The 27,352-nt window shown below is 31.2% G+C and overlaps 1 protein-coding gene and 1 long non-coding RNA gene across 2 annotated transcripts; both read right to left on the reverse strand.

Annotated features, from left to right (window-relative positions):
• Positions 1-1,245: 1,245 nt before the first annotated feature.
• LOC132745485 (uncharacterized) lies at positions 1,246-4,771 on the reverse strand. Its single transcript, XR_009627844.1, has 3 exons — positions 4,676-4,771; positions 4,120-4,199; positions 1,246-3,551 (listed from the first exon to the last, which is right to left on the reverse strand). It is a non-coding gene; the product is annotated as an uncharacterized LOC132745485 (long non-coding RNA).
• Positions 4,772-5,781: 1,010 nt separating this feature from the next.
• LOC132745487 (uncharacterized) lies at positions 5,782-26,862 on the reverse strand. The gene is made up of 8 exons (XM_060734437.1): positions 26,637-26,862; positions 22,563-22,658; positions 21,931-22,071; positions 18,663-18,878; positions 17,508-17,876; positions 14,599-14,796; positions 13,996-14,184; positions 5,782-5,960 (listed from the first exon to the last, which is right to left on the reverse strand). Exons 1-8 carry the CDS (start codon positions 26,662-26,664, stop codon positions 5,782-5,784), a joined length of 1,416 nt encoding a protein of 471 aa, XP_060590420.1. The 5' UTR covers positions 26,665-26,862.
• Between the last annotated feature and the right edge of the window lie 490 nt (positions 26,863-27,352).

Genomic DNA, 27,352 nt, shown 5'->3' on the forward strand with positions numbered 1-27,352 from the left:
AAACAAAAAGATACATTTTAGTATTTTGTCTCCTATTTTACAATTGAATTCTTTTCATTTAGTAAAGAAGGTTTTATAACCTGGAGAAAAATGAATAAAACATTCTTCAAGTAAACGATAAGAGCTTTGCTCCTTCCTCTGTGAAAGGTTCAAACACGAATTTCAGAAACAATTTTCGTTCATAGTTTACCAAATTTGTGATAATTTTGTAAATATTTTTATAACTTTGATATAAGTCATCATATTCTTATAAGTGTTGTAATTATTCTGATTTAGTATATATAAAAGTTATATTAGTAGACAATCATTTGTAGATAATGTACATAGTGTATTATATTATTTTTCATTACCGGTATCAAGCTTGCATGCGTGTGTGTGTGTGTTTAAGTTTGTTTGTTAGTTTCTAGGATAGATTGCCTTTGCTGTTTTGTTTGCTATGGTAAAAGATTATAAGAGTCCAGATAATATATGTTCACTGCTTGTAATCATAGGAAAGAAAAAGAGAAAATTTAGTTTAAGGTCTAGATATAGAACTGGAATCATTTGGGTTACAGGATAATTGGGGATAAAGTATAGTTGGAACGGAAGAATGTATAGATAATATAGATGATATAAAATATTAAACAATTAACAACGATGAATTAAACATTGAACATCGCAAATTTTATTATTATCTGCTAATGTAAACTACCTTTATCACATGGCATTTCTTGTAATATAACTATTACATATTTATTCTTATCTATAAAAGCGGTTACAAGCCTTTTAATAGAAAATCGGCGCGACAAACGTCAATTTTGCCGTTTATTTTATAATATCATGTGATTAAAGGAATCTTTTATTCGTTATCATTTCAGATAGGCTTTTGAGTTATGACTAAAGTATGATTATATCTGCTGATTGCTTTGTATGTCTATTTAACTGTTTATCGTTTTGCTAAATCTCAAACATTGCGTCAAAACACAATATATGTTTCTTTCAGGTAAAGGGCTATTGGCAGAATGCATGGATGTCATAGGGGAAATGTATAAAGTAAAATTCGACACGAAAAATTACTGTGTTAAACCTATCATTACGGAAAATACTTTAAATGGACATCTGATACAGGGGTACTAGCTCTCATAGGAAACAACCATTAAGTGTGTTATTCAGAAACATTTCCGTAATTTTGCTTCGTAATGATGATTAAAGAACTGTTCAATACATTATTCTAGACGTAAAGATGATTTCTTCCTTGTAGAGTACTTTTTATTTTCGCAAAAACTGAACGTCTTTCTTTTCAAGGAGGGAATTCTTAAAAATGTATTAAAGCAAGGCAAACTATCAAAATTATTGTAAAAAATGGATTGTTGTTAAGTATTTTTTCCTTTCTCTTTTTCTTTCTTTCCAAAATGTTACTCTGTTCTCATTAAAAAGATAAATATATCTTAATTTAAAGAGGCATCAGTTTTTAAGCTTTATTGAACAAAAACAATCAGTAAAAAACAATCAGTCCTGGACAAAGAACCTGTCAATTTCTACAAAATCTTTTTTTTCTTTTGGCATAACTATAGCTTGTTAAAGCATACAGTATACTCGTATATACAATGTATAATAAATATAATAACGCCAAGCCAAACTGATAAATTGTAGCTAAAAATATATTTTACCCATTTGTATAACTTGTACCTGCAGCCATCTGTATAACTGATAGCATTACAAATAACTTGTAGCCAACCGAATAAAGCAATGAGAATAGAAACATTTTTTTAGATACAGAGCATTGAATTTTATGTTGTATTGTACCAACTGTCCTTGATCTGCATAATGTGTTGTTGCAATAGTCTTGAATGAATTTCCATTGTTTTATTTCTATCCTTTCTTCGTTTTTCAATTTTTATTTTGTGTTAGAAATATTGTGACAGTTGTAATATTTGTAAAAAATGACAAAAAGGCAGATTTTAAAGTGCCATCAATGTAATCATTCTTTTATTGAACAAATATCCATCATGTAACTATACTTTTATTAAATAAATACTATAAATTACCATCTTATATTGTGTTTGTTATTTATATATGTACAACAAAAAATAACACTTTTCCATTTGCGATTCCAACCGTAAATATCGTACGTTCACAAAAGCAAGAAATAGACAACAACATCGGCTTTTTAATTAATATGCATCCGATTCTCGGCATAACCCATACTTGACTGACACCTGTGCTTTGAGCTAAAATAATATTCCTTTGCACATTTCACATGTGTGTAACTGTCTATTTGTCGCATCACTTATCTGTGACGCACATGATAACGTAAAATATATTACATTTTCAACATTTTCAGAAGTCATAGAGAAAAAGGAATAGTGCAATTTGACGTTTGTCTCACAAGTCTACGAGCATAATCTCGAATTGCATTGCTGAGTATACATTCCTGATTTAAATATTTGTATCAGGCGAAGATGGCAATTCTTGAAATTTCTCTTGATATTGTCCTTTGATATTTTTGTTAATTAACACACAGTGAAGATTGAAATATTTCAATACTTGTTCTGACAAAGAAAACAAAATGTAACTCCATTTGACATTGAGTTTCTACATTAATTTGCTACTAATATATCGTATTCAAACAAACAAAGCTGATGAAAGTTGCATCAGAGTTTGTGCTGTTGACAAATACACTAACAGTGCAGTAACTACAATTTGTCATCACATGTAAGACTGTCTATAGTCCAAATCATGGTTCACATTAAAAAAGCCAATGTTATGATTATTAAATTCCTATAAATTACAGTTTATCACAGCAAGTAAGATGTCACCAAAAATCACGTGACATCTCAAATATTTCAAGGTCTTAGGGGCGTCCGTGGCCGAGTGGTTAAGGTCGTTGACTTCAAACCACTTGTCCCTCACCGCTGTGTGTTCGAATCCCGACAAGGACTTTGGATTCTTTCATGTGAGGAAGCTATCCAGCTAGCTTACGGAACGTCGGTGGTTCTACTCAGGTGCCCGTTCTGCCTGAAATAATGCACGGAAGGGTACCTGAGGTCTTCCTCCACCAGTAAAGCTGGAACGTCGCCAAATGACCTATACTGTGTCGGTGTGACGTAAACCCCAAACGAACAAAAACAAAAATTTCAAGGTCTTAAAATATTACAAGGAAAATCTATAGGCGTCATCATTTCCTCCAACACGACAAATATAAAAAATCATTGGTCCGGTTATCTAATGCCTTGAGTGTACGGTTTTTAATCTTTGCTCCCCTGACAAAATACGATCATGTTATTATCATGATATATTAAATGGTGTAAATGTTTATAAGCATGCTGACAGTTTATAAGAATTAAGTTGATGTGTCGAGTTCGTCCGAGTTAATTCAGATTACACAAATGCACTCCAATGAAGTCATAAATCTTCAAAGCTCATCAAGCGAGCTGGCATGTTCATGAATGACTTCTGTTTACTGCAAACGATGACACATACCAGCGAATCTCGTTGTAACAATAGGATTTCTTTTGACTCTGTCTAACATCACCTCATGTAGTGATGTCTTGACAAAATGAGACAGACATCTGTGAACAAAGTAAAATAATATTGAAAAATGAAAGTTCACGACAAAAAGGAAGGACACTATAACTGAAACACATGGCGGATTTGTAGCAGCACATGAAAATAAATGAGTTTCTGCAATATAGTCGAATAATATTCTAGACACAGAATTGAAGAAAATCCGCGGCAATGCAAAGGTTACTTATTAAAGCGACATTATGTTCATTTTTTCGTTGTCAAGTTTAGTTTAATTAGTAATTCTTTTTAAAGGTTGACTACTATAATGGTGGTTGGCCAATACTTGATAATGAAATATTTTTATCAATTTTGATACAATATGAAAACAACCTAAACCATAGAAATACTCGTCCATTTGTTTTTTTTTTAATTTGAACGTTACCGATACATTTTGAACAATATTAATAGACATATACATTGGCAAGGTGGATTGTTAATTATGTTATCTTAGTAAATTATACAATTGAATACAATTATGGCAAAATGGCAAGTAATTTGTTTTTCCTATTAACTTATAATTTATTCTTTGATGGACATAATGTCTCTTTTAATGCAATAACTTATAAAACTGACCTTGTCTATACAGCCTACAAAGCTTTCGTATTGTTTACCCCATCCAAGTTTAAGACCGCATCTACTTCTGTCAATATCGCCTGTAACAGACACAGAGTACATTTGTAACATATGACCAGTATTGATAAAAACAAAGATCAGTAATAAATGTTAAAAACATATAGAAACATGTTGTTATCTTTTTTCGTTTACATTGTGAAATTTGATTAAAAATATTCCCTTCCGATAGAAAAAATGGAAAAAGCGAATTTAAAAATTTGGTGGAAAATTTTTCAGTAAATTGTTCCCTTCCAATAAATAACAAAACATTTTTAATTCGTCAAAAAAAAAGGGAAATTTGAATTTTTTTAATTACTAAAAAAGGGGATTGAAAATTTTTTTAAATATCCCGTTTTTCAAATTTTACGAACCTAAAAACTATTTACGTGAGTACACTTCTCAGCTAGCAAACAGAATAAGTTACATAACCGCCAGGCTATTAAACTTATCTGGCTCATGCTGTGTTTGTATGACTGACAAAAATCAACTAAGTTTTCGAAATAACTATGGCACCTACCAAAAAACAACTTTTTCTCTGTTCTCCCATCAATCGTCATTGTCATCATATCATTTCGCAGAGAAAAACTTCCCGATATCCATTTATCAACCTGAAAAAAATAACAAAGAAAAGTCATGATATAAAATGCATGATAAAGGTTTTGGTTTTGTCATTTGTTTTTTTTTTCCTTTATTTTTGTTGTTTTTTTTCTTTCTTTTTTTTTTTAAATAATTTACACTTAGATTCAATTTTTATCCAACGTATTTTCATTTAAATTTGTCAATAATTTTATGCAATTTACTGTGCACAACACCTATTTTATATCGAAATTTTTCAATTGAAATTATACGGCATTTTTTTTTTAAATTTCCTTTAAAAGGGGAATTCAATGATTCGTCCCTTTTTCATCTTTGTTACGTAAGTAACCCTATTTTTTTCTTTTGCTATAGAACAACAAAGAAGGTCCATTCCCCAATCCCCCTTAACAACTTTGTAAATCGTTTCCTATTAACCGGTCAATGATTTTAAAACTTTAAATTTTATTTAAGAGTCTTGCCCAATTTTGCATTTTTCAATCGTGGAAAAAAACAACGGCGCCGTCACCCTGGGAAACAGAGCGCCTTGCTATAGTTTGTTTTAATCCCTTTACATGTATTTTCCCTATACATCTTTTTCTTTTTGGGTTTAAAAGAAAAACAAGTTCCTTTTTCAGCTGTAAAAACAAAAACTTTAGTGTATAGGTTTTAATCAATGTGTCATAAAACATATATAAGTTTTTGTAAAAAAAATTTTTATTTAATTTTTTTACTTTATATTATGGGTATGTTTCAATATTTGTCTTTTGTAAAATCATGTACACAAATTAAAAGATGTGAACAAAAGAGCCACAGTCCACAAACTTTTTGAACTACCCTGGTATATTCTAAAAGTAATTAGATAATGTTATCCTTTTTTAACGAAACAGTTGTTTTTTCTAAAATAAAGACAAAATAAAAAAACAAAGCAAGGATATAAATTGCTGAACAGTCACTTCACTTAAAACAGTCAGACTGAGCTTATATAACAATAACAATACTTTTTGCTTAAACAAATTATAAACATCACGTGTTTTAAAACTTATATCATTATCTAACAAATCTCAAATTACCTTGGCTTTTATATACAACGGTTTGGTCAGTTTGGCAGTCGCATGTATCAGGATTAAAGACCGTTCCGCCCGCACAATCCATGTCTATCACTCCATGTCCTTCTATAGTTTGTCGAAATTTCCTAGGATTGCCTGGCACAGCTTTCTTGATACAACCTGAAAAAGAAATAAAATAGATAATGAAAAAGAAATAAAAAAGATATGTTTACTAGTTCAACCAATTGTCTTCTTTGGATATTCGAAGTGTTGCTTTCTATCAAACACTCTAAAGGAACTCCACTGAGGTACAAAAACCTAAAAATATTAATTTTTAATTTCTTACATAGATCAGCTGGGGCATTTCAGACAGAAAGGTATGCAAAGGATAATAAAGAAATAGACTCGAAAATACATTGAAATTGTATTGCATTTTTGTGCTTTTCTCAATCCAATTTGAGGGCAAAGCGTTGTAATGCTTTTCAATTTTGTACCATTTTTTACAATTAGAATAATTATTCTGAAAAAAAAAAGAGTGAGCATTTTGCACACAAGCTGTTGATCTAGACCTACATCAAATTAAACAATAATTTTAAAACAATTACATCCAGTCCCGTAATGTCAAGTACATGCCTCTTAAACTTGCAACCATTACAGGTAGCAACTTCAAAGTTTTTAATTGTCACCTAATTGCAAGTGTGCTATTTTATGCTGACAATTAGAGTTGTTCGAAGTCATTTATCCAAGCTCTTAAACTTTGTCCGTGACTAATAAATGTAATATAAAACCAACATTAAGCTTTATTTCAAGTTTAGTTTAAATTCGTTTGTCTGTCCGTTCATTTATTCATTTTAAACGTTCGCATACCTGTTTCTTTTATAAGGACAAGATAAGTTATAGAGTAAAAATACATCTAAAAAATATCTTTCATGAACACCCTATAAAATTAAAAACATTCATATCTGCAAATGTAATCTCAGTTAATTTTCACGTACCGGGGCTTTACAAGGTAAAGGATTTCTTTTCACGACTATCTTAAAGTTTACATCGTATAATAAATAATATCAATTCATATTTTGACATAGGTCGCGAATATAAGTTGACGGTAATCAGGTCGTAAAGTTTTAACTGGTCATAGATCACCCATAATTTGTGACTGTAAAGGGAAATAACATAACATGCCCTAAATGTCAGATAATATTGTTTGAATTATTTCTGAGTCATATTTAAGTGTTGAAACATATGTATTTATTCAAATTTTCAATATTACTGTCTTTTTGTATTAACTAAAAACTAACAATATAACTCTTAACATTTGAAGATATCTTTTAAAAAGTCGTAAAATGCGTCCTCATGCCATTAATGTTACAATTATAAATTTGATGACATGCTTTTTCCAAAAGTACAAAAAATAGGGAAAAATTAATGTCGAACATGAAAATGGACACACTATTGCGGAAACACGGAAACATCAAAAGGTCATGTAAAGCAATTTGTTGAGTGAAAAAAATGTAATATTTGTAAAATCAGCAGTTTTTTTATGAAAGGTTAAAACGTTATTCGACTAGTAAAACCGTCGTTGTTTTTTTTTCTTTAAATATTTAAAATTAGTCTACATGTGCTCTAATTTTAAAGTTATCTTTCCTTATATTATAATTATTTTTCTTTCTTGTTACAATCTGCTAAAAGACAAAATTTATTTGCATTATAAATGCAGCTCTTGGCTTGTCTGAATAATTACTTGTCTGTAAATACGAAGGTATTACATAGACGGTTTGAATGTTTTTCATTTATTGAAAAAATCAAAACATATTTTACATTTGGGACGATAAGTGCTTGCACTTGACTCGTCCGGCAGTAGTACATATGTATTGGTTTCTCGGGTATAGAACATTAATTTTTTTCCCTGATTTAGTAATACCTCAGTTGTACAGTTTTTAATTTGGATGTATCCCTTAGTAAAAGAAGGGGTTTTCAGTATTAAAGACTCGTTAGTAATGCTTCTTTTGTTAATCCTCAAAAGTGTGTCCTGTTATATATATTCCCAAACGTTACTCACTTGCCAATTACATTAACCATCTTTTGTTTCTGTTTATTTTCTGTACAGTTTAGTACTGTTATAGTGATTTAGTAGCTTATATTGAAGTCAAAATGCCTTTCTTTTACATCAAAGATATTTTCACATTCAACGCTATTTTCTTCAGATGATAAGTATCTTGAACCATGCTCTAACACCATAATTTAAACGTTATACTCCTAAAGAGGAAGAAAGTTATTCGTTTTTAAAGTCATTTATACCTTTCATTTTATATCAATTATAAAATGCAAATTTTAAACGTGCTGACTTTTAAAACATACAAAATAACAAATGTTTAAAAAATCTTAAAATAAATTGCAAGCTTGACATTTGGTTTTCTGTTAGTTTAGTCACTACGAATTCGGATTATTTTAAAAATGCTGTTATGCTAATTAAAGTGTCTATTGCTGCACCTGGGGAACTAAGCAACACATATTCTGAATTTGACGAATTGATGATGGATCTTGTCTTGATATTCATAAAAGGTTCATTGCATAACGTCAAACATTTTCAGATAAATATTTGACCCGTGTGCATTTTGAAACCAACCCTGATAAGAATGTTGTTACTGTAGGTGAAATTATGCATGTATAGTTTAAAGTCACATTTTATTTGAAAGATGACATCGTATTTACGTATAAACAATCTGTTAAAATAAAACGAAATTAATTCTATAAAAATGGAATCTTTTTTTTAAAGTACTCGTATAAGTGACTCGTATAAGTGACATTTTCTAAAAAATTATTAGACATACCCCGATTAGTGCCAAAACTGACAATCAAATCAACAAGAATGGCTGATAGCGAACTCACAAAATTAAAGTACCTATTAAACATTTCAGTGTTATTGTAACTAAGTAAGATTCTTTTAACAAATTATTTGTTTCTCTTTAAATAGAATTAACAGAAGAAAAGTAGATCTTTCAGTGTCTGGTACTTTGACGTTTCATTATTAATTAAAAGAATGTTTAAATTGCTTTTATAAAAAGATAATATTCAAGATTAGTTTTCCATGCAAATTTAACAAACATTGTACTTATCGTTATCAAAATGACTTACTTAAAAGGAAATGTCACAACTTGGGGCTAACAAATTGTTTTCCATCTCTAGTAAAAGCAAACGGCTCAAATTTATTTCAGTTCATACCTCTAGGTCTAGACTAGTGTACGCTTTTATATATTTATTGTCAATGACAGTATCCACCAAACATATCAAATGAACCGATATTTTTATTACTAATATCACAAGGACGCCATATCACATACATGATAATAGAAAAAACCTGTACATCTCCATGTAGTACTGAATTTTTATAATTGGTAATCGGAAAAGCCCGATCTTTTAAAAACGCATAACTTATCAAAATGGATGTGTCGCGATAGTAATAAAGATAAAGATGAGATTACTTTTACCTTCGTTTAACTGAACTTAAAGATACACGGAAATGTCAGAACAGTTTTTCAATTAGATGGAATGAATTCGGAATCCGGTATTATTGATATTTGATACACCTGCGTAATGTTAAGTTGTGATGAACTTTGATGTGGCATTTTGTGGGGCGACTTTAATGTTAATTATTTTTTTGTATTGTAGTAAAGAATAAAATTAAAACAACTTTATTATCATACGCAATGCATCTTATTCATGCAAACAGGAAACAGAATTTGACAACATACATTCAAAACTTAAAAGATAAGTTACTATAAACTTGCACTTCTTTCAAAAGCTCATATAAACATGCATATCATTGAAGAAAGAATGGGAACAAATTTTAGAATAATTAGGAACATCATTTGAAAATTGGAAAAAAATGTAAAAATATACATTTGAAAATAACGTAGCAGTGCTTATTATTGCTTGCTTATTCATAATGAAAAAGTCATCAGTACCATTTTTTGTACATCCACAAATATATTTAAATTTCTTATTAAATCTAAACGAAAGTATGTTTCTCTATGTTTTCTATAACATTTTCATGAAAAGTTTCTTGCTGATCTATTTATATCACAGTTTTTCTTTATTATATAACTTTAACAAAAATGTTTTGGATTTTATATTTAACTTTAGTCCTCAAATGCAATGTATGGGGAAGAACACCTCTTTATGTTCCCTTTGATATATTTTGTCAAGCTACAATACTCTACAATTCTGTGTATTTACGAATGATTTTAACGTGGACGAGCAAAGTTTTTCAAAAAAAAAACTTGGGGTCATGAGTTTACAATCGGTTTGATTAATCCTCACATGCAACCCACAAGGACGATCACTCCAAAAATTAAAAATAATTTTTTAAGGTTTTCAAAGGAATAATGCAAGGTGGCGATTCATTACTCTAGGTATTTTCTAATTTTTCCAAATCTATACTTCAGCCTTGAACGGTCGTAAAAAAGATTGATTTTAGAAACTGAAGGACAAATAGTGCAATTCCTGGCATTATTATGGAACAATGCTATAAGTAAAATTAGATGGCACAAAGATACCGCAAATTCCTGCGAAATTAGAAATTCTACATCTTTGCATGCCTTGTAGAAAAGCCATCAGTTAAGTCAAATACAAATACTTATATTTTAACATAACAAAACAAATATGCCAATGATTTAAAAAGTAACAAAACAATCGCTAGAACCAAAATAAATCATAAAAAATGAAAAAGTAAAAGATTAAAATTCAGTGATGTGTGGGATATGTCTATAACTGTCAGCAAACGACTAAATGTCATTTAATGATACTGGTTCGTGTATCAATAGTGTGCTTAATTCAGCTTAATATTCTCAAAAATTAAAATAGATCTATGTAAATACACTATAAGACGGTATCCGGTATTCTTACGGGCTGGTGTTATATGAAGCTAATGAATAATATTGTCACACAGTTAATATACATCAAAATAAAAGAAACTAAATTACAAGGAAGACTCTTTGTAAAAAACTACAAAAATTTAACTATTTGGCTGAGAAAAATTCATATCAATCAGGGGAGGTAATGAATAGAAAACTGTCAGTCCAAACGACGGCTATGTAACCACACTTACATTTAAAAAGATATATCATATTATTTAATATCGCAATATTATTATAATTAAAAAAATTCTAATTTGTCTTGGATGTTACTTTTGTCTGTTTATACTTATTCCCAAATTTCTCCTTATTTGTTTATAAATCCTATCATTTCTTTGTGATAACTACATTGATGTTACGATGATTTAACTTTCAATTACAAAAATGTGATTGATATTTTGTGCTTTCATAGGTCATGCAATAACAGATATCAAGAGCAAGATTGACAAAATGAATCTGTTCTTAGTGCCACCCTTATAATATAATGTTAATTCACATGGCTGTATTAGTACAAAGAAATTGTAAATCATTCTTTATGTATGTTCAATATATAATAACCTAATGATCTAACATTTTATGTTGAGATAAATAAATCTTTACACTAAGATACAACAAAAGCTCTTTCTGCTGTCCCTGCCGTTACTACTAATACTATTGCTGCTGCTGCAGCTACTACTTCTGCTACTACTGGCTCTAGTGCTACTGCTGCTACTGCTGCTGCTGACGCCGCCGCCACCGCCGCCGCCACTGCCACTTCCACCACCACCACCACCACCACCACCACCACCACTACTACCACTACCACTACCACTACCACTACTACTACTACTACTACTACTACTACTTCTACTACTTCTTCTTATATTACTTAGAATGATGATGATAAAAATGATGACGTAGATGATGATAGCGCCGACGACGACTGCATAATTGTACCGAATTACATCATTTACGAAGCAAACATAAGCAAAAACATGCCTGTCTAAAACCATAAGGTTTATTTTGTTACAAGAGAGATGTAAATTGCATAATAAAACGGTCGGCAGGACACTTAACTTGCCATTAAGACGGGACTTAACGCAAAGGTGCGATTCACATATGCTGTGTGTTTGCTGTTGCAACGGAACACCTGTTACGAACATGAAAATAAAACATAAGGAAAACGTAAGAAAAAATCTATTTTTAGCACAAGTGTCATACGTAATGACATCGGCTGACCAAGCATGCGCACTAACTCATAATTTAGAAATCTGAACCAAAGGATTGTGCAGCTTTGAAGTGTGAGAGATTTATATTTGTAATCATTCATTTCGTCTCATCACTGATGACTGGCCGTCAAGTGTGACATCGTTCTTGACGTGGCGTGTCACTTATTTTAATTAACATCTTGAAAAAAGTTGTTTGACATCTAATTAAAATGCGAAATACACGTTTTACTGTAATAACGATTATATTAAACAAATTGTCTCAGGTATTTTGATGTGGTTTTAAAAGGATTAAATTTAATACGATATTATTGTTTTGAATTTAAATGACCGAAACTCGCATAGCCCTTATTAAAAAATACATATTTGCATTTTGAAAGGGAAGATATTTGATTTGTTTTTCATTTAAACCTTAGCGGGATTTCCATCAATCTCGAGACCGCTTCATGGAACTAAACAGTACTGATTGCAATTGAAAATAAATGGGCGTGGCACAAGTAGGTTAAAACATAAGACCCCTGGATTGAGAGGCACGCAATTTCTCAAGTTCATAATCATATGAAAATTGTTTTATTTCATAATACTTTCTACATTTTCTATTTTAACTGAATATTTATTTAATACAAAATATTTTTATGTAATAAAATAGGCTTTAAAATAATATTCAATTTGAATTACAGGATGAGGAAACGTACATTTACCAATAATTAAAAAAACTATATAAGTAACTGTTCAAATGAACGCTTACTTTTGAGTACAAATAAAATGTAAATGAAAATTGCAAAGGCCAAGTATTGAAAAATAAAAAAGATCAATATTATCAAAATTTAATATTCAACTGTTTCGGTAAAATACATTAGAAATGTTAAGACGGGATAATTAGGGACAAAGAAACTGACGCGACAGGTCGATGATGAACCTTACTGACAGAATGGTATAATTTTAAAGGCTTACATATAAGAGTTTTTCTTTGTATACACACAAGGTCAAAGTTCTCTTTCACTTTCCACTATTCAAACTTGTAAGTAGGAAATGACTTGTCACGGAATGTTATGAACAAATAGCTTTTCGTGCGAAATGGTCAAAGTTATTCATAATTCGTGAAGATATTCTCCTTCAGACAAAACTTACGTGATGAATTGTTTTATGATTTAAAGTATTATTTTACTTGGGGAGAAATATGCTTGACTGTAGATAAAAACTATATTTCATTTTGCAAAATAAGCAGGTAGGTGCATTAGAATAGATAAACACGTTTGTTATATAGATGTACTTTTAAAATGCAATAATGAGAAAAATTGATAAAATAAAATTTGTTTTTTCATTTTCGGTACTTTCACTGTAAAAAGTTATTTTTCAATGCAGTGACACATATGATTACTTCCTTCCTAATTCAGCCAATACAAAAAAATAAGGAGAAGTCAAATTTTAAGGTAAAAAGAGAAAAAGTAATAAAAAGAAAATTCAAGTTTTTTTCTATAAATACGGGATTTATTTTCATTTTGTGACATGAAAATTGATATATTTTACTCGTGGCTGTCGCCAATCGTGAAATATTTATTTTCATACCACTCCATGAAAAATAACTTGTGTTTTTATAGGAAAAACTTGAATATTCTCTAAGTATAGGAGATTTTTTGTATACATTTATAAGATGAATTATATTATTTTTTATTGTTATTCTTGATAAAGTAAACTGAAAGGATAATTACTTCTATTACGTATTACATAACATTATAAAATAAATATATAGATTTTTGTAAAATGTATTTTTTTTTAAAAATATGTGCTTGTGAATTTATATGCTGCAGAGTAGTATTAGTTAATACAAGTTTGTTCGAAATGTTGACCAAAAAATTGCTGAAATTCATACGACATGATGTGTTGGACAAATGCAGGAAAATTAAATTCTAGTTCGTCATTTTTATCATTTTATTATTATTTTATTTATTTATTTATTTATTTATTTATTTATTTATTTATTTAGTGTAAACAAATATTAGTAAATCGTGGAGGAAAAAGCTTTAGATGCCCAAAGTTGTAAGCTTCTACCTAAATTCCCCACTTTTTATTTACAAATAACGAAATTAAATGTACCTATTTCAATAACTGGTAGCCCGCAATTCGATTTACATGATGGATTTCGAAGACATCCGACTCCTTCAACGTAACCTTGACCTCTTGGACAGCAACGACCTATTGACACACCATTTTCACATTTCCAGTATGCTCGGCAGTCTCCATGGTAATTGTACGTGTACCAATTACCCATTGCACGACATTTATCTGTTAATTATGTCAATTTTACAAGTTGATCATTCATTTAAATACCATAAATTATATCCTATTTTCAATATCTTTAATGGCTCATGCATAATAGGGACCTTAGTGATTTTATACAATTGCACAGGCTGATCCATTCAAAGAAATTAGCTCTACTTTTCTAAAAAAATAAGAAAGAAAAAAAGGTTAAAACATTGTTCCATAATAGAAGAATAATCCCAAAGTATCAAACACTTACTTAAGTCTATGCGATAATTAATTTTACCCCCGCTTTGAAGACTGTCCTTAAAGGTATATAACTGACCTATGTTGTAACAGTTCCTTATAGTGCCCATTGGGTGAGGGCTGGCGGGGAAGGTCATACCTTAATTAGATTGATTTAATACGAAAAACAAATCAATTTGATTATAAATGTACCTGCTGGGCACGGTACATCTGTTGACAATCGACATGTTAGCAAAGACTGGTCCCAGTATTCGCCAACGCCACATCCTCGAACATCTGCCTTCATGCTACCCTGGACACCACTAGGTGAACACATGACATACTTGTCACAGTCCCTCTCGTGACTCTTGTATCCAACACCACCATCAAATCTACAGCCCGAACATATTGCTGAAAGAAAGACGACACATTTTCAAACAATCTAGTTATAATTTCTGCTACTTTCAGACATATGCCATGGGGGTGAAATCTTGTTTATAGAATTGAACATTATGATATCTAAATCCATACATTTTTCAAAGACCTCGTTATAAACAATTTTACGTTCAAAAATAAGGAAAACCAAGACCGTATAAAATCGCGTAAACTCAAATATGCTAAGGCAGTGTTATAAAGGCAATTTTCCGTTCTTTTAAGCATGTATGAAATAATCTCTTAATGTTTGCATTTATTAATTAATAACAGGATAACAGCTTTACATAGAAAAATTTTGTTTTGAAACAAGGAATATAGTGGAATGAAAAAAGTCTAACAATAGCCATGTAATCTCGGTGAAAGAACTTAAGCAAAAGTAAATAGCAGTATTGGGAAAAGATGGTTTGTTGGATTTTAAGTCACATCGACGATGTATAGCATGCAACGATTTTCCAGCTCTACTGTTTGAGGAAGACCTCACGTGCCCCTTCGTGAATTATTTATGGTACGAGTGGGCACCTGAATAGAACTACTGACCTTCCTTAGCTAGCTGGATAGTTTCCTTACACAAAAGAATCCAATGTTCCTCTTGAGATTCGAACCCCAATAAGGGAAAAATATTATAAAGTTGATGACATTAAACCCCAGTCACACTAGAGCTTACGATTACTTGCGACTACCGGCGACGTGTAAAACCGACGATCATCGTGATCGTCTTCGACCAAGCCCTCTTTGAGCAGATAAATTTACGTCTGCGATTATCGTACGACCAATCATCATTGACAATCGTACGACAGGTCATCAGCAAACGTACGATGGTCTCAAGATTGCCTGGGATTACTTACTACTACCCGTGACCTGTCATGCGATCACCTACAACTTGTCGTACGACAATCACACGATTACTAGAGACTACTCAAGATTATCAGTGACTAGTGGCAATTTGTAAAGACTGTCGTTAGATTGTCGCACTTTCGAGCGACGATCGTGCGACAGCCGAAGACCTTATAAGATCACTAGCAACCTGTTTGATCGCAGAGAGTTTTTTGTGCAAGCTCAAAAACCTCTCTACGACTGAAATTGGTCGTGGGACCTAAATAAGATAACCTGCGACTATAGAAGATCATCGATGACCGTCGTAAGACCTTACTGGTCGTAAACTCTAACGTGACTGGGGCTTTAACCACTCGGCCACCGAGGACCCCATATGTTAAAACTGAATATTATTGATAACATATAGAATAATATTAGTCCATTAACTATAAGTTCTTATTATATACAAGATGCATGCAAAACAAAACTAAATAGACATATTAAAGTGAATTGGTCTATGATTGGCACACTTTCAGTAAGAACTCACATTTACCAACAGCACCCATATTTGATTATTTCGTTGTTTGCCTTTACATATAATACTAGATACTATCAACATATATTTTTATAGTACTGCATACTTTGCACTATAGACCTATTCACTTTAAATTGATATATTAATAATATATTGTAACAAAATGTACATAAAACAGTTTGTTAATTAACCAAACATTGAAAAGATATATACAAATTTTAATATGCAAAACAAAAGCAGCAATACATTTTTGTCCTATATAGTATATCTAATCGTATAAATTTAATATACTTTTGTCCCACTTTTGACACGAGGACATATGAAGGGAACTAAGTGCAAGTTTTAATGTTACATATTTTCAGAAGAAAAACATTCAAGCATGTACGACAAATTTATTACCCCATGTCTTTCAAAAAAACTAAAATAAAATAATGATTTGCATATCTTGAACAAAAGCACTAGTTAAAAAAGTTTTAAGTGAGTAAATTAAAAAATATCTTAATTTCAAATTAGACATATTTCCATAATTTGTAACACAATAACCTCAAGATATAGAAATAAATCAAATTATTTATCGTACACTTTCTATATAAGAAATACCGCTATTAAGAACAATTAACCGGAAGTAATTAGTTCAGCGTGTAATTAATCCTTACCGCGCTAAAAATCTTGAACTTCAATCTGGACAAAACAATTTAATTTTAGGGAACATTTCTAAATATAAAAATACTGACAGAAAAGCGAACAGTCTAGACCAAGATAAGACTGCACAAATTTCTCTGGAAATAAATGAACCAAACCAAATAGTTGAAAATCGCACATTCTGTTTTATTGACAATAAAGGTGCACCCCCCCCTAGCACCGGTTTCTTCGGTGGCCAATGCTCAAGACTAAAAGAACTGGAATCAATGACCCGGAAGGGGCAGAAAATTATATCATCACTGGTAGAAGGTAGAATATATTGCAAAATATCGGGTTCTATGGATAATCTAACCTAGATCAATGCTAATGATAAGCCAGGCCGAACCTTTGACTTTAATTAATATAAAAAACATCAAGTTATCATGTTTGTAAATTCGCGACACTTTGTATCGAATAACAACTGAAAAGGCAACTGAAAAAGAAACGTAATATATAGATATAAGTTTAGTAAAGGATGCTCAACCAGATATTGTTCTTGTCTACTTGTTAGAAAACAATAATTTGTATACACATTTACATTCTTGTTGGAGCATACAAATACAAACATTTATAAGCGAAACACTGGCTCCCGAAGACGCTTACAAGACATATACGAGTACATGTATATGCTGGCGTCATATAGGTGACGTCTTCTTACATTTTATTGACAATGATCCTGACTCTACCACCACTTCCTCTTCCCGAACAACCGAGTTTCTTATCAAAGCTACTGGCGTAGTGGTCGGCGCCTTTGTCCTTCTTGGTATCAACTTGTCAAAACTAAATAAGAATCTAACAATGCCCCGACCTTCCGGCTTCTCTGTTGTGGTTGTGGTTAGTTTTGGTGTGGATGGCTTAACAGTTCTCATAATTGTTGTTGCTGTAGTTGTTTCTGTCGGTGCAAATGTTACAACTCTGGTTGTTGGAACAGTTGTTGTTGTTGTAGTTGTTGTTGTTCTTTTTGGTGTTGGTTTTGGGAATGTAGGTGGCGGTCGTGGTTTAGGGGTTTCGAAGAATAGTAGTATTTCTGTTTCCAATGATAATTATTCAAATGTAACAGTGCTTCTTTTAATGTCATACATTCAATCAACTTATGGCTTAAGTTGTTTCTAGTATATGATTTATGAATGAGTATAGATATATAAATAACATATGAGGTAAAATCAGAACAGACAAAAATTTTAATTCAAAATATATTCTGAAAAAATGACTGAAACAGAATCAATTTACTTGTTGTTATCATCAAATGAATGCATTTACAAATGTGATAAACTAGAGCGCTTGTTTGCGTTCTCCTTAATATGTAATTGTGTTGTACACTATTTTTTGCTTACTGTATCAAAACCAAATGATATAAAAATGCCATGTCAAAACATTTTTGTATCAGTCAGAACTATGTACTATGGTGGCTTATTTGTGTCTAGTCGTATTTTTGCGGGCGCCGAACAAAAATACGACAACGTCAATATTGTACTTTGGCTCCGCGCGAGGCGCTAGGCAAAAACACGATAATTATGCAACAAAGTCAACATTTTATCATACTTTCGCTTTGCGAGGTCCAATGCGAAAATACGATTATACAATAAGGTCGCCATTCTGTTTTTCAACAAATCAGTCACCATAATGTACGTTATGTCATCTTTGCGACATTTATATGATAGCAGTAACGTATTACCCGGGTAAGATTTTGCAGAGTCCATTACACTAACACAACTTTATCATAATAAAATACTTCCAAAATGTAATGATATTGAAACAGCTTTTTAACTATTTCATTTGTTAATTTAACTTGATGTAAATAAATTAAACATACCTCGGACTGGAATTGGTGCTGCCTCTGTTGTTGTTGTAGTAGTGGTTGTGGTTGTCGGTGTTGGAGAAGGTGCCAGTGTTTGAGGCAATGGAACTGGAACAAAGGGTTGAGGTGTTGGCAATTGGAGTTGAGGTGGAGCTTCTTGTGGGATGGCCAGTAACATTGGTATATCAGCATTAGCAGGGGCCATATTATTTAGTGGTAAAATTGAAGGCACTGTAAATGAAATCGACAATTTTTATAATAATTAGTTAAGTTAACCAAAGAAAGACTCTACTCTATAACTCGTCTTGAATCATAGTTTGGGGACCTTTCTGTTGAAAATGTATTAGAGTTAAATCGTATACACATGTATGCACAGTGCGCTAACTGAAGTAGAGTTATTAGTTACCCGTACTCCAGAGCATGCTCATATATTGGCTCATTTTTTTCTGGGGTTTACTTATTGTGACAACAGAAAAGGGATAACGATAGAAATGTCATATTCAGATGCTCAATCACTGGTTATTTTTTCCTGGGGTTTCATATTTTGACAACAGTGAACGTGCTTTTATTTTTGCCTCAGATGCCAAAGAGAAAGAACATCAAAGCACTCGGCAATCTAATTTATACTCGGGGGCCACGCCCCTTCGTACAAATCAGATAGCTTTGTGTTTAGATGCTCTTTCTATTACATAGATGTTATATAAGACTTTATTTCTGTACTGTTTAAATTTTGTTTTTTGAAAAAACAAGAAAAATAAACTCAAGAACATAAAAGGGGAAAAAATGAACATTTATTACTTTACACCGAAGTGCACTTGGTACAGTTGAATACAAAATAGGAATAAAATATCATAAGACGTGAGAAATGAAAGTAATGGCCGCCAAGGTCGTTTGGTTAGTACTATATCCGGAACACATTTTCATTTATCATAACTTATTTAAAATAATACTAAATATTTAACATAAATAATCTTTAAACTGATAGTAATAGTTTAAAGTAAGACTTTAATGAACAATATGTCATACAAAAGTAGACTATTTTGGACAATACAGACACGAGAAATTCTATAAACTGTCATATTTTCTCTTGAATTGGGCTGCCCGTGGAATGAAAATGATCTACTGAGTTGATAAAGAAAGAGTGCGCGAGATTACGGGGAAATTTGCATACAAATTTAGGTAAAATAATGGCATATAAGTATTTGGTATCGAAACTTTGCCAAAATAAATTGACTACGCGATAGCTTACATTGATTGAAAAAATGATCATTATCAAAATTTGCTTTACTTGTAAATAGCAAGGGGTCAACATTTTAAATTGCAATCTTGTGATTTTTGTAAACGAGTTTTTGTCTTTGAATACTTCACTATTTAAATGGAACAACACTTCAGTCGACGCTGTAAGACGTTACGTCAGGTCCATAAGTTATTGTATATCAAATATTTTGTACAAACAAAATAAATTTACATACAATAATGAAAAACACAATAAATGCTGAAAAGGATCAGATCCGAAAGCGTTAAATGCTTCTAAAGGCCTTTTCCTAACATAGGATTTATAACTATAATTTAAACGGGTTTTTGACAATGTTTGAATTATTGAACAAGTAGAAATGAAAATATAAGCACTAGTAGATTGAAGATAAAAATTAAAAAAGAGCAGTCAGTAAGCCAAGTTAGGAGACCTACGAAAATTTAAATAGAGTAGATCCGTAGACGAGGTGGACGCAAAAGATACTGATTAATTATCAAGTAACTGGACAAAAAAACTGGCGTAAACGTGAATCAAAATTCTGTTACTTTACTTTACACTCTTCCGCTATCCATTCGTAAACTTATAAAATTTCAATAAAATGTAAACATTCGTGTAGTAATTATTATCTCAGCAAATTTTGATACCAAACATACCAATCGTATTTGTGCTCAAGTATGTATACAGAATTTCTATAGGTAGCAAAGTGCACACTTTCATTTGTAACTTTTATTGCAATGCAATAGAGAGAAATATAGAACGACTAAAACCCTAAAAAAAACACTTAAGAACGCCCAAAACGACAAAATTATAAATGCTGCAGGCTCGATTTGATGGACAGAAACGAAAGTGCAAGTTACCGTCCAAGTTCTTAGCACGGGCTTAAGCAGAATTTAATATTTGATCAAGGTAATGGTGAAATTTTGAATTTAGAAACATCCGCAGATGTGCAAGCTTTTTTCAACCCATAAATAATGAAGACAAAAGAACATTATTATATGCTAATGTTGCTGTTGTTAAGCAACAAAAATATTTGAATTATGCAAAATTATTTATCTTGCCTGCACGTAAACTTAATGCATATTAACATGTCCAAAATGACATGTCAATTATAAGACATTACACCACGTATTAGCCTGTCATCGAGGCATGCACATTAAAATATACGATTTCGACGGTGTGTAACGACAAGGTTTAATTAGGGTGAAATAATTAATATAATAACAATTCGGTGTTAATAAAATAAAGTGTTTTGGTTTTTGTTGTTTTTGTTCTTTCTCATTTACGATAGCTATAGTTTTCTACTACATTCAATGGCTGTACTTACATGTTTATAAATTAAAATTAAAAAAAAAAAACAAGAATTAATATGAATTTTAAATATTTATATAATCTTAAAAAGGTCAGTCCTCTTCTTTGTTGTGTTTTTGTTATATTTAATCAATTTATTTACTCATTTATTTTGTAAGGTTTATGTTTAAGTTATCGGGCCAGAAAACAAATTATTAACACAATCAATATTATAAGATAGCATTGATAAATTATACAAAACAACTCATTCAGAAATATATGTAGACCGTTGCACAAGTTCAAAAAAGCAACATTTAAACTAAACCAAAATTTAAAGGCACATTATGCCTCAAGAACGATTAAATGTTTCCTTCGTTTGAAAGGCCAAACATGTGTTTTATAACATTTAATTTATTGTTTTAGAAATGTTAGACGCGTATTATCTGAAAAAGTAGCGCAAAATGCGAAATCGTTTGTCACAAAAGCCGCAAAATGTAAACAAAGTAGTATTTTGACTTCCATACAAAACACTAAACCATTGTAACTGTATTTTTGTTGCAAAAAAGCAACAGAAGCAATCAAGAGTTCACAAATTTGGGCTATGAGTAATTTTTTTTTGAAAACTATAAGAAGGCAGTAAAAATGAGAAGCTTTAGATGAATAAAAAGTAAAGGCATAAATGGGGCAAAATGGGCCTTTAATAGACAACAAGCATCACAAAAGAATAGTTATATTACTTACTATTAAACGGAAATATACATCCGCAGTAAACAGGATTAAACACCAACTCTCCTGGACACTGTAAAGTATCCCAGAAAAATCCAAACATTTCTGTGTAGAAATTTGGAAATCCAGGAACCTCCATTCTGTTACATGTCGGTACTGAAAATTTAAAAACATGTTTGAGATGGACCATGAACAAAATTGAGAGAACTAGCATTAAAAGTTAAGTCAGTTAAAGTGATTGTAATCGGAAACACGGGGATTCAGCATGAAAGCTTAAGCCTTACTGCATTATTACATAACCATAGGGAGATTGTGTTTATTTTTTACAATTCACGAAAGTAAAGATTACAAATGAAATAATAGCGATTTATGATGAAAAGTCCTTATTTAAATACAAGCTTATTCTTCAACCAAATTAATGAAAAATTTTTGTCAACACAACACAAGAATATATTGAGACATTATGGAAACTGGACAAAAAGAATCAAATGAAATAGAAAAAAGATGTGAAAGAAAATCTAACTGAACATAGTATAACATATGAATTTGGAAATTCTGGCGCTAAAGAAGGAGAAATAGATAAGAGACTAGAGATATTGGTTTTACTTTGAACAATTAATTTTAACAATAAATCATATTAAACTAACCTTGATGTATTTCTAAAGAACTGCTGCTATCGTCTTTGTCGGCATGGCTTATCTGTAACATGGATACCAACCAAACAACAAGTAACGGCTTGACAACTGAAAATTTGTGACAGATGAAATTAAAACAAAAAAATCCGCATTGACATATTGGTATGCTTTAGGAAACTTGGTATCCTGCAAAATGTTTGAATGTGTTCTTTAGTTGAAAGCTGATCACGAAAATCCGCAATATGATGGTACATATTCTTCTATCAAAGACTGATCATTTAGTCAATGAAAGTTAAAAATGTTAGTTTAATTTATATACAATGTAACTGCAAGGAAAAGTATTGCAAATTAGTATTATAAATCCAGCAATGTTAGCTAACTATGAATCCTGCAAATTGATGCATTGAGTTTTTTAATTGAAAGTTGATACATGATGGTATAGACTCTTTAATCAAAGACTAATAATTTAGTCGTTGAAAGTGGGAACATGTTGGTATGATTCATTTGACTTCAACTTGCACCTATAATTATATTATAACTGAATATTTTTAATTCATGTGGCACTAAGATAATAAATGTGATACAAGTATGCAATTCAAAAACCAAAATAAGCACAAGTTTGATGCGGTTTCGAATGTCCTAATAAAATATACAGATAACTTGATTAAACTGTTTTCTTATATAAAATTGTTACGTTATTTTTTACCATTAGATTCTCTGCTATGCATTTGGTGACTGTTTCTTTTTGTCTTTTTATACTTTTTTACTCTTTTGCTGATATTTCATTGAAATTCAGAAAATACCTTATCAAGTACGGACATTACAAGGAAACCGTTTGTATAGTTATTTCTACAATTACTTGGTAAATAAAAAATGCGTTGTTTTTTCCTTCGATTTTTCAATTTTATGTTCATAAAAAGAATACCTCGTTACACTAATTAGATTTATTATCTAAGGGTAACATTTTTGTAAAACGTGTGGTTAATGGGTGAACGTACGGGAGTACAGTGTGAAAATCTCAATTAATTATGCAAACTAATTTAACTTCTTGACATTTCGGTGCCCGCATCATTATGTTGGAGCGACATAAAATATATTTTAAGGTGATAAAAATTACATAATAATGACAAGAACACCGTTTAGGTTATTTAATGCATTTTGTTAGGTGTATTTCATATGTCAAGGTAAATTGTGTCAATGAGTTGAACTAAGTGAAATGAAAAGTGCTTGTAACACCGAAAATAATTGAGGCGCGGGGGGGGGGGGGGGGGGGGGGGGGGGGGGGGGGGGGAGGGGGGGGGGGGGGGGGGGTTGTTTTGTCAACAGCATTGTGGGGCCGTTATGAATCGCAATTAATTATTATTGTTTATCATCATCATCGCCGTCGTCGTCGTCCTCGTATCTTTTGTGTTTAAGTTTTTTTAAGTTGAAAAGAAGTCCTTTTAGGCCTGTCCGAAGAGATGTTGCACGATTATCTGATTTGAGCAGATTCAATTAAAAGCGTGTCTCGTTAAAACCGCGTATCGTATTTTTCATATATTAATCTTGTTTCTTTTGCTTTCGCTGGAACTTAACTTTTTAAAAGAAAAATACTCTTAAATCTATTAACTTTGCCTTTTATGCCATTATCCTCGCTCAATGATGTAATATTTTTCTTTTAAAACAGAATAAAAGAGTAATTTGAATTGCAGAAGTAGAGGCGGCATAGTTGTTAACGCGTCGGACTAGTAATCTAAGGATAGGATTGCAGGTCGCGTGGGTTCAAACCCCGTCAGGAGCAAACCGTTGTTTTCTTGTGCGAGAAACTTTACATTCATTGCTTAGTACTGCTTGGTTCTAGGAACGGATTCGAGAGTGTTTCAATAAGTATATAACTTCCAACATTATCGAACTAAAATAAATTCGTATAAACTAATTTCATCAAAGATTCCGTGTTTTCAATGTACGAATATAACGTGAAAAATCTAACCATGTATAAGCAGGCTTGCAATGTCTGAGAAATCTTTGCGCACAAGTTTGTTATTTAATGAACTTTCAAGTCCTAGACGAATTATATTTTGCTATTGTTTTTGTTTGTTAATTCTAGTTAATGTGCCCTTATTAAGTTGTTATTGTTTTGCTACGTAAATTTAACGGTTTTAATGTACAGTAAGTACATATTTAAGCCAAAAAAAGAAGGACACAATTTATGAGATGTTGCAGTTATTAAGTTTAAATATAGTAAGACGATCGCGGTGTGTGGCATCATGAAAATTAAAGACCAATTACGACTGTGTTCGTATAATTCGAATGACGCATGCGACAGAATCACGTGTTTTGATATTACGACTTTTGACTGGCATTTTTAAGTTGCACAACTTAGTTTTGTTTCTTTTAGAAGAGAGTAGTTTGTTCCACATGACACAGCCATTATATACAAATGATTCCGCATTACAACCTATGACTCTTTTGACCTGTTTTATATGTATAGATAGTGTAAAAGTGAAAATAGCTTTTACCCATATATTCAGGGCCAAGACTTTTTTTATATCTTAAAGACACATTTATAATATGATCCATAACGAAATAAATCATACTAAAAACCTACGTCTGTGAAAGGTTTCGTCTTTAAGCATTGATCTAGACATATCAAAATTTATGTTATTATCATTTATTTTTATAAATGTCTATGTACACTTTTATTATTTATTTATTCATTTATTTATTTTATTTATTTATTTATTTATTTATTATTATTATTATTATTTTATTTTATTTTTTTTGTAATTTTGGATTGTGATATTTTTTCAGATTATAGAAATAAGAGCTTTAGATCTTCAGTTCTCTTTTAGAATGATGTTATTGTTTTGGTTTCATTGCTCATACATGTTTTACTGTTTTATATGGGTAGTTCAGTTCTATCATGGGGGCATACGTGACCGAGTGATTATGGTCGTTCACTTCAAATCCATTTATCCCTCACCGCTCTAGATTCGAATTCCGACATGGACTTTTGATTCTTTCATGTGAGTAAGCAATCCAGCTAGCTAACAGAACGACGGGTACCCGTTCATGCCTGAAATGATGCACGAAAGGGCACCTAAGGTCTTTATTCATTAGTAAAGCTGTCACCTATTGAGTCTGTGCGGATGCGACGTAAAACCCTACCAAAAGAACGTACCGATATAACAAAAATGATTTTGTGTGCGTTAGCTAATAGGACGTGGTGTCTCTTTAAAAGTTATAAGCGGAGCAGAGATGGTGTTTTAAGTTTGAGTTCAGTTTTTATGTTGTTGTTGTTGTTTCATTATTATTTAAGAAAGAAAATTTTAAGAACATATTTTTTTCTGGGCGGATAGAGACAGTGTACATATTTTCCGTCAAAGTTTTTTATTTTTAAAATTTTAGAGACAAGAGAAAAAAAGAAGAAAACAATAGATTTAAAACTTAAGACACATTGTAATACCAAGAGCGTTTGAAATCTGTACCATTCAGTCTATTTTGTAATAGAATATGAATCAAAAGGAAATAAATACATGAAAAACTAATAAGAACTTTTATGTTAATATGTAACTATATTATATGCAATATATTTTTGGATAAATTAAAGTTAAATGTCATTTTTCTAATCATTAAATAACATGCAATGATATTTATCAAAGACGTCTTCCAATAACAAAGATTTTACAAGAACAATAAATAAATAAATAAATAAATAAATAAATAAATAAATAAATAAATAAATAAATAATAAATAATAATAATAATAATAATGATAATAGCCAAATGTCTTAATGTGCTATATCAAAATGTTGTAAGATGATGAAATGTCATGACCAGAGTATAAAAGAAAATACAATAATCTAATTCATAAGATAACACTGTTCAGGTTCAGTTGCATTTACTGCAATAAGAACCGAAGTACGAAATAAATAATAAAACTGACCAACGACAACCGAATTTATAAGCTCAGATTTAGTTATTAAAGATAACAATAAATGAATAATGATATAGACATGAAATATAATTAATGTCAAATCGATTCATTAATGTGTCAAAATAGTGTAAAGAAACCAATAATTTAAAAATTAAGTATAAACAACTCACCATAGTTCAAATTATTAAATATTTCCATGTTCAGGTGTTATATTTAATACTTAAAACATTAAAGCTATCAACCGAATTACTTTCCTCAAACCAGTGTAAAAGACTGAGTGAACCTTTACTTTTAATTTCTGTAAATTTAAGACAATTTAGTCAGTCACGTGACCAATTATTATAATAATTTTGAATATAATTAAACAGTGACGAATTTAATACAAAATGTATGTTTCAACCGTACGACTGTGTATTGTAGTATACCCATGCACGGAAGAATTGACAGAATGTTTAATCGCGCAATTAGCCATTGTCTTGTAAAATTATGAAACTTAAAACAACTACACGGGCGATAAGAAGTTGTTACAGCGCATTACGTCATCTGTACTTTAACGTCTCCAGGGCACAAAACGGACAATTAAAACAGTTGTTAGTGTGCTACTAACCTGCTCATTGTGACCTTTTTCAGCAGAGGTCATACTAAAGAGAAAGGGAAAGCGACAGAAATATCATATTCAGATGCTCGTTCATTGGTTACTTTTTCCCGGGGTTTCATATTGTGACAACAGGGAACGTGCTTTTATGTTTAACTATGCTATGATACAAAAGAGAAAGAACATCAAAACACTCGGCAATCTGATTTATACTCAGGGGCTACGCCCCCTCGTACAAATCAGATAGCCTCGTGTTTCGATGCTCTTTCTATTACATAATTTGCGGCATAG

Source organism: Ruditapes philippinarum, unplaced genomic scaffold (genome assembly GCF_026571515.1).
Source record: "Ruditapes philippinarum isolate M1 unplaced genomic scaffold, ASM2657151v2 ctg2613_1_1_1_1, whole genome shotgun sequence".
In the NCBI taxonomy this organism is placed as follows: domain Eukaryota; kingdom Metazoa; phylum Mollusca; class Bivalvia; order Venerida; family Veneridae; genus Ruditapes; species Ruditapes philippinarum.